The sequence below is a fragment of the Acanthopagrus latus genome, chromosome 9 (assembly GCF_904848185.1).
Source record: "Acanthopagrus latus isolate v.2019 chromosome 9, fAcaLat1.1, whole genome shotgun sequence".
NCBI lineage: Eukaryota > Metazoa > Chordata > Actinopteri > Spariformes > Sparidae > Acanthopagrus > Acanthopagrus latus.
In genome coordinates this window covers 12,577,740-12,586,566 of record NC_051047.1, presented here as the reverse complement: position 1 = coordinate 12,586,566, position 8,827 = coordinate 12,577,740, and the positions used below count along the sequence as shown (strand labels likewise).

Here is an 8,827-nt window from a genome sequence, read left to right as displayed (position 1 = left end):
TGCTCCGGGCTGGTTCTGCAGAGTCAGCCTGCTGTTTCAACATGCAGCCTGTCCACTCTCTTCAGGACAGAGACACTACGGCAGCGAAAAGCAGCTTTGGAGAAGAAGTGTAACCCAAGAAGAGCAGCAGATCAGGAGGGACTGCAACAGTCATTGCATGTGGGCGGTGTGTTTACAGGGGAAACTACAGGTCACTATAATATTAACAGTGGTATTAGCACAGAGAGAAGCTGGAAAATGCGATTCTACCAAGCTGACCAATCACAGTCATGGTGCGGTGCAGACTCCCCTCTTTGATGGGGTCCCACTCAAGGGCAAAATGATTTGATGACAGTGATAGTTGACGTCGACAGTCCTTTATTATCAACAACCATTTACATATATAAATATATAAATAATTGTCACGTGTAAGGTGAGATAAATGTCTGGACCAGACATTTTACTATATAAGTCTTTTATTCTAAATCCCCAAACCCACTCCAGGTTTATTTACATCATCACAGAAGTCCAACAGACAGACTGACAGACTGGTTGTCATTAGTGGGAACATGTTCAGTACACATTTGTGAAAAGTCGTTTTGCTGCACAGTTAAAACTGAAGAGTCAACAATTACTGTTCTTATGCTATGGATTACTCATCGTCGTCATCGTCATCATCATCTTCATCATCATCATCGTCTTCATCTTCATCCTCACTGTCACCATCATCCTCCTCATCATTGTCATCACCATTATTGTCATCCTCATCTTCATCATCTTCACTGTCATCATCCTCATCATCTTCACTGTCATCATCATCATCATCATCGTCATCATCGTCGTCGTCATCGTCATCATCCTCTGTGTTGACTTTGCCAGAGAGCACATCTTCGATCCAGTCCTCGAGCTCCTTGGGCGTGGGCAGGTCCTCCTCATCGTCCATCTCCATCCACACACTGTCGGCCTGCTCGCGCGCGCGCGCGCGCGCACACACACACACACACACACACACACACACACACACAGGTCAGATAACGTCTGTAGAAACTCACAAACGTTCACGTGACGTCAGACAGCTTTTTACTTACATCTGTAACGTTGACGACTCCAATCTGTGGTCTGAACAGGTCCACCTTGAAGGTCTTCTCCCAGTAGGGGATAAGCTGAAGAAAAACAGTCATATTAGACCTGCAGCGTGTGAGCTATATATATGTATATATATATGTATATATACTGTATATATACATATATATATATATATATATATATATATATAATTTTTTTGCTTTTTTTGTTTTTTTTTGTTTTTGTTTTGTTTTTCTCTGCATTTCTAGTCTGCCTGGCTCTGTATCTAGAAGGTGTCATGTCTCACCAGTGGAAAGTCATCAGGGTCAATCCAGACGATGCTGAGCTCAGGTAGGTGGGTGTTGTCTCTGGCCACCTCCTTCAGGATCTCTAAGAACTCGTATCCATCTGGAAGCAGTTTTACACAATATCAGACAATTAGACTCTGCTGCATAAGTACTGACAAGGACCAGGCGAAAAGAACACATCAGCTGATTTAGAGAAATAGTTTGGCTCCCCTCTCATTTGTTTAAAGAACTTTTTTGATGTTATTAGCCATTCTGAAGTAATTTCTGAATCTACAGAGTAGTGGCTGTCAAAATATGACACCAGGCACATATAGATTGAGTCGAATTATGGCCCAAAGGAAGTGCATCTGACGAGCAGGACTCTAGATGGTTCAAAACTGGCACTCTTTCTACCAGATCAGGAAGAAACAAAACCTGCCTTGTTATAACTGTAACCATCTGCCTTGTCATAGCACAGATAGCGAGGCTGCTAGTGGTAGCCCTGTTGCTAACTGTGTCTTTGCAATACCACTGGGAAACATTAGTGGAGGGAAACCTCGAAAGTTGTCTTCCTGCTTTAGGTCAGATATAACTGTAAGGCTACAGCTGGCAGCCAGTTATCTTATCTTAGTCAGAGCAAAGACTGGAAACCAGATGGAACATTTAGCCTGACAAAATTCAACCCACCAGCAACTCTACATCTCATGAAACTTTATAACTTTGTTGTTTTATCCAGCCAATGGCCTCTTGAAGTTTCTCCTCTTATCCTTTTCTCTTACTCATTAGTGTGTAATCTTTACTCATTATTGTTCTGTCTTATCATTAGCTAACAGTCACTTACCTGTATGACAGGTGCTACTCAAAAAGTTTGATTGACCAATTAGATATCAGAGAACAAGAGATCCATTTGCCTGTGTTCAACAGTCCCACGATTTTCCCCTTTGGTAACAAATAGTGGTATGACATTAAACATGCTCTTACCGGGGTCCTCCTCCTCAGCAAAAGCCACAATGTGGATGCCATCGATATCATCCTCCTGAGGATAAGATGACAAATGATGATAAACGTCAGGTGATTATAAGTATCAGGGGAAACTACATTTAAACGTCACTCACCCAGGTCTCGAACATGTCCTCTGCACGCAGCTTTCTCAGAGTTGGTCTGTCAACACAGAGCACAAACACCTGATAAATAATAACCGACAACTGATGTGCGCTGGAAGATTGATTTTTTTTAGTTTAATCAAACCTGATAAATAATCGTATAAACTTAAAACTCACAAGGTGGGTGGTTAACACACATTCGCTGAAGCATTCTGCACAACACTGAACTTCGTTTACCGTCTGTGTTCTGTTATGAACTCCACCAGGTCCTCCTCAGAGTGAGGCTTGCCTGGGATGGTGACCGGCTCCTCCATGAAGGGCTCATAGAAATCCACCTCGTTCATCTTTAGAGTCAGCTCCTTGGCCACCTGTTGGCCAGCAACAAAGACTCAAGAGTAACAATGATATAGATAGTCATGTGTTTAAGTGCTGGTACTACGGTTACTTACAGATTTCACAAAAGTGGCAAAGAACTTAATGTAGGGCTGGAACTGCTCTGCAGCTTCTTTAAAGGCTTCGTAGTCTGAGGAGGAAACAAGGAGACAGTGTTGTTCACACAATGTTTTGCTGTTCTCTGGTTTTCCTGATAACACATCTGTTTGTGCTTTCTTTGGCTGTTGTGTACATGACATTTGCACATCAGAGAGCAGAAATAGCTGAACTTTGACCTCTACTTAGTGCTCCCACAGTTGGTCAGACGGGATGTCGCTGCAGCTCATCGCCACAAGCAAACTACTCTAGACTCAGCTCTTCCACAGCATGTGAGACTGGACCAGACAGTGGCAGCTGGGTGTGCAGTAGTGGTAAAAATGGATCTGTAAATCCAGGAAGATGAGCGGGTTCAAATGAGCCACAGAGAGCTCAGTCGCAGACCCGTCTAACAAGGTTCTGATCATATTCGTGTCAACAGCCCCCGCACACTCACGCTCAGAGTCCTCGCTCTTGAAGTAGCCAATGAGGCGGATGTCTTCCTCCATCCTGTCAAAGGCTCTCAGCTCCAGAGCATTTCCAATCACCTCCACCGGCTCCTCCAGCAGCTAGAGACGGAGAGAAAGAGTAGAGAGGAGTACAGAGGGTTTGTGACATTGGAAAGGCCGGTGTTGATGGGTGGCAGCAGCTGGGAATCCGCCCTTAAATTACTCACGTCCAACAAGAACTCCGTCAGGGTGTTAGCCGAGAGCAAGCCGTCAAACTCGATCACCCGATCATCCTTGAAAACATACACACTGCCCTCCTCCTCCAGGCCTGTGATTGAGGGAAATTACAGATCAGTGCTCAAGAATAGGGGGCTCAGAGTGGGAACCCAAATAAAAGCTGCATTTACACACTCACCCAGTTTCTTTGCCACTTTTGCATCTTTGTGTGAGTCGACCATCCCAAATCTAATGTCCTTCTCCTCCAAAACCTGAGCTACAAGCTGCAACCAAAAGATAAAAAAAAAACATGAAGGACTCAATAAGGTGACGTATGACTAAGCAGAGATGGGACTAATAAAACCCTGCTGAGATGAAATATTCATGGAGGCTGCTTCTCTGGAAAAAGAAATGACCAGGAGCTTGACCGCAGTGTCAGGTAAGGTCTTAAGAAAGAAAAATTAATACCAAAGTTGGCAATGTGACAGAGGTGCTCAGCGGCCCAGAGGCCATGGAGACACGGTTACATAACCACCCAGACTGACTTGATCTAAATATAACCAAGTAAGAGTATATGTAATTGTTCTGGCTATAGTTCTGTGAAGTACAGTAGGCGAGCTTAGCGAGACTCTCCTTCTAGAAATGATGGGTTGCTCAAAGGCAGCAAGGTTGTTCACACTACAACTGAAAAGCTCAGGATCAGTGAGGTTTAAGGTTTCCTGTGGTGTTTTGATCACTACTAGCACCATCATTTTTACATGTTGGTCTCAGATTCAATAGCTTCAGATGTATACGTGCAGACTACTGTGTGGTTAAAAGTTTTCATTAACCCGTGAGCATGAGCGCCATTAATTCCCTCAAAAGTTAACAATGCTCTTATGTATGACTTGGCATTAAAGACTGGAAGTTGTGTTTCATATCGATTACTCAATGCACCGAATGCGTTAATATTACTTTTTCACTGCCTTTTCACTACTGGTATTAGTTCAGAGCAGCAATTAAAAAGAAAAACTGCTGAACTACTTAATTTTTTATATGAATCCACGTGAACTGAACTTTGAGTTTGCTCTTGTGAAGGATGAACATGCACAATGCTGGTGACATGGTTCCACACATATCAACAATGGCAGTGAAGAAGAACATTGCCAGCGAGCAGACATGAAAGCAAACAATGCATGATGTAAATTATAGCTTTTGTATACTTACAAGAAGTAAACTGAAAGTTTTAGACCCCAGGTTATACATATTTTTGACAAACTAGCAAATGTATTTGAGAGGCAACAGACAACTTTTCCCACCCTAGTATTTCCAAATGGTATTTTTGATGGTGCCGCTGTCACAAAGACAACTGGATCACTTTCCGTACTTACTTTTTTTTACCTTAAAATAACAGCTTCTAATTCATGTTGATGGTTTAGTGTCTTTTAACATGGTGTCTCTGTCTCAGCCAGTCATCCCCCATATGACTTGTTTCTGCACTGTGTAACTTCAGTGAGAGGGTAGGATCACAGCGTAACATACATGTTTACTTCAACATATAAGACTTCAATATGTCATGTTGTTATTACGCAACAAGTTTTGTTTGTAGTCAGCACCTACATTATGTCTGACTGATGGTTACAGACCTGGGTTTTGTAGGGGGGCATCATATCACACAAAATGCCAATTTCTACATAATGTTGCTTTAAAGCAAAAAAACAAAAAACAAAGGGTCAGTCAGTCTACTCTACAGTAGCATGGCCCACCTGTGCTGTGTAAAATAAGTTAAGCTAATATCAGGACTGCACAACTGGGCTCGGGTTACCTTCAGCAGATCAGAGAGCAGCTCACCCTCAGCCACGTGTAACATGAGACAGGGCACCGTGCTCACTGTTTCCAGCTGAATGGCATTCAAACAGAGACATTCATTTAATCTCTCAATTAGACGTGTATCCAGCTGCGTGCCTGAGCCTGAATACAAAAGACCTTCAAGCTGTCTTACATTTGTCACCAAACGTGAACCAAAAACTCTAATAGATGAGGGGTGTATGGTGTCCTTCACATTCATTACTCAAAAACATCATACACATGAGCTCTCGGCCTATTTCTGCCAGTGGAGGGGAGCCACAGGGAGAATTAGCCGGACGCATTTCTCGGGGATAGAAGCGCACATTGAATTAAGCTGAAGTTAAGCCTAAGTGACAGTGCTGCATCTCACTGGACTCTCTGTGCGCTTGTCGAGCACATATAGATACACGTTGACCTTGAGGAAACCCATGCATGCACTGGTTCTCAGATTACTGGAGCTCTTATGTGGAGTTTTTATACTCTTGATCGTTCATATAAGTCTGTTTGCTAAATCAGACCTCGTGTCCTTTCTTCTCCAGCATTTGTAATCTCGTCTCTACTCTTCTCCCTCCTTCTTGTCCTGTCGTTATGTTTTGGGGGTTGCCCCTGCACCTCCTCTATCTCTCCTCCTGCGTTCATCCTCATACTTTACCTCCAGGACCAGCTCGGTCATCTGGTGTTGCTTCTGCTGCTCCTTGCTGTCTGGTATGGGCCCGTGGTAGAACAGGCACACCATGCTGTCTTTCTTCAAGGCTTTCTTGTAGTTCTTGTCATTGATATCTAGGACGCGGTCCTTCCCATCGTACTGTGGGAACTCCAGGCCCTTCTCGGCCAGGGCCAGAGGAACGAGGCTCAGCACAGGGAGCAGGAACAACCACAGGGAGGGCATGGTGCGACACAGACCACACAACCCCAGGAGTCAAGAGTTTGGTTCTAGTTTCACAGTATAAAAAAGGTCACCCAAGAGCCGAAAGGGAAATGTTGGAAAGTTTCAGAGGTTTAAAAGTTGGTCCGTCAGTGGCAGCTCTCAAGCATCCCAAGCTGTGCAGAGAAATCCAGCTTCTGCTAGCATCTTCAGGAGCAAGCAACTGTCCAACACTCCTTCAAGCCTTCTCCCTGCAGACACAAAGGCGAAAGAGGAGGACTGTCGGCCCTGTGAGGTGCCGGGGAGGGTGGGGGGGGGAGTGGATACCATACATAGCAGCAGCTCCTCTCCCCTACCCATGCAGGACAGGCCCATTTTTAGGAGACCAGTTGTTTGAATACTAAAAATAAAACCACAAGTGAGATAGTAGAGGACAACGGTGGGGTGGTTAAACGTGAGTACAGTTCCTGCAGTCTGTGATGTCTCTTTGGGGGAGTGGGTGATGTGTTCGGGGGCGAGAGAGTTCAGCCCTGAAGATTTGGGGGTTCAAGGGTTTGAAGGGGTTTAAGATTGTGGTTTGGTGCTGGAGTGGAAAATGGCGGGGTGTATTTAAAGTGACAGCTCAGAATGCCAACAGGTGTGCAAAGGGCAACTCTAATAGTCTGTGTGTAGCTCTGCAGATGTGGTCTCACAGGTTTTGCATGTGCAGTGTGAGCTGAAGACATTCTTATTGGTATATAACAACAACTGGTTTGATTTGAGTGCAATTTGCTTTCTTTTTTTTGTTATAGTATTTTATTTGCACACATTAAATTGCAATACAATCCATTTAATGCCAATAAAGAGATGTTTCAAGAGAGACCAAGAAGCATAACAAAGAATAAAAAAAAAGATTTTTTAAAAAAGAAGCAAACTTGAATTAATACTGAAAAATAAATAAACAAATAAATCACACAGATATGTCAAGGAGTCTTCAACTATAATGTCTCCAAAACTATATAGTGTTGTTTTCATGACTGAATAAACTGAATAACAAACTGATCTTCAAGGACAGGACAATTTCACACTGTTGTGCTTTGTTTTTACGTGGCGGACCCTGCCACCTTTCTAGCATCCGTGGAACTTATTTTCCTCTGAGAACAGCTTGTTCATTCAGTAAAGGAATAAGTTTGTGTTATTACGTCATTGATATTGCAAACATTAAAATACTGCGTTTCAATTTCTTTCCCAAAACTACATAGTGCCCCTTTAACCTTTACATACAACATTATCACACTATTGAACAAGGCAACAGCAGCTGCACCTCTATTTCGGCCCTCCCTGTTCAACCTTCTGCAGCTCTGCTCTCAAGTTCAGTTGTTCTCTAGCTGCTTGGAAAGGAGCCTCTTCTGCCCTCTGCAGGTAGTAATCATGTATGACTAAATAATGAACGTTAAGGTCATACCCCTCCCAGAATCTTGATGTCCAGTTGCAAGGGGGATATGTGGTATATGTGGCTTTTGGGAAAATAATATAACATAATGATTACAATAATCTGAATAAAATAAGCAGGTAAAAGGGATTGTAAGTGGTGTGGGGTTTGTCGTACATAGCCTTTTTCTCAGCAGACATTTTTGGCTTGTCACAGTGGAAAAATCACAGGTGTTACTAATAACATTAACAAGGGCTCTGTTCTGTTCAAGTCCCCCAGTAAGTGAAGATAGCGTGACAGCGAGCCAGGATGCACAATACCAGGACCGAAAATGGAAGCAGCTGAAAGTGGTTCAGCCATTATAAGCGTTATTATGAACACTTTATTTATCTCATGTGGAAAAGGCTTATCAGTGAACTCATTAGCTTTGATTCAGCTTAGTTCCAGAAAGTTAATAAATAGTCATGGTATGTAACTTGTTGTTCCTACATTGCTGTACATTGTTTAAATTTAAAGGTGCAATGTGTAAAAAAGTGGCCACATGTTAATTTATACTCATATTGAAACAAGCGGGTTGCAGCATATCACCAGAGAAACCAGGAACTGTGGCTGCTTTTAATTTATTAGCTCAATTAGCCATGCAGCTAGTGGTCCAGACTGGAATTCAGCCATTTTTAACTTTATCATTTTAGGGTCACTGGAATTGCATTAATAACGATGATCACTTCTATATAACTGACAGTTGGACCACATTTCCTTAAGAATTAATCTAAATGGAAGATAAGTGGTGGTAGGTCATCAAAGGTTGGGAACGACCATTCTAATGTATTGTTGATGTTAATGGATTAAAAGATCTACAGATCTAAGAAGACCCAAACCACAAGGTAGGTAGACAAAATCAATCTGAGTTTATTATTTATTTTACAAATTTGAACACCATGACCAGCATCTACTGAAAAAGAACCGCTTTTTCGAAAATACGTCTGATTTGTTCTGGGTTATGTGTCTCTGTCTGCATTATCTTGCTGAATAGTTATTGATGATGTCACTTTGTTGCGTCCACTCCTCCTTGATGTACTGGTGGTAGGGGTCGTTGGAGTGCTCCCCCCTCTTGGATTTGACCGTGCTCACCAGCATGGCCACAATAATGAAGGCAA

At 42.8% G+C, this 8,827-nt stretch overlaps 1 protein-coding gene across 1 annotated transcript; it reads right to left on the bottom strand.

Annotated features, from left to right (window-relative positions):
* Positions 1-340: 340 nt before the first annotated feature.
* On the bottom strand, positions 341-6,522 carry casq2 (calsequestrin 2). Its single transcript, XM_037109789.1, has 11 exons — positions 6,047-6,522; positions 3,767-3,851; positions 3,579-3,679; positions 3,360-3,471; positions 2,884-2,957; positions 2,672-2,802; positions 2,447-2,492; positions 2,313-2,367; positions 1,352-1,452; positions 1,068-1,142; positions 341-943 (listed from the first exon to the last, which is right to left on the bottom strand). The coding sequence occupies exons 1-11, from the start codon at positions 6,281-6,283 to the stop codon at positions 632-634; spliced, it is 1,329 nt and encodes a 442-aa protein (XP_036965684.1). The 5' UTR covers positions 6,284-6,522; the 3' UTR covers positions 341-631.
* Between the last annotated feature and the right edge of the window lie 2,305 nt (positions 6,523-8,827).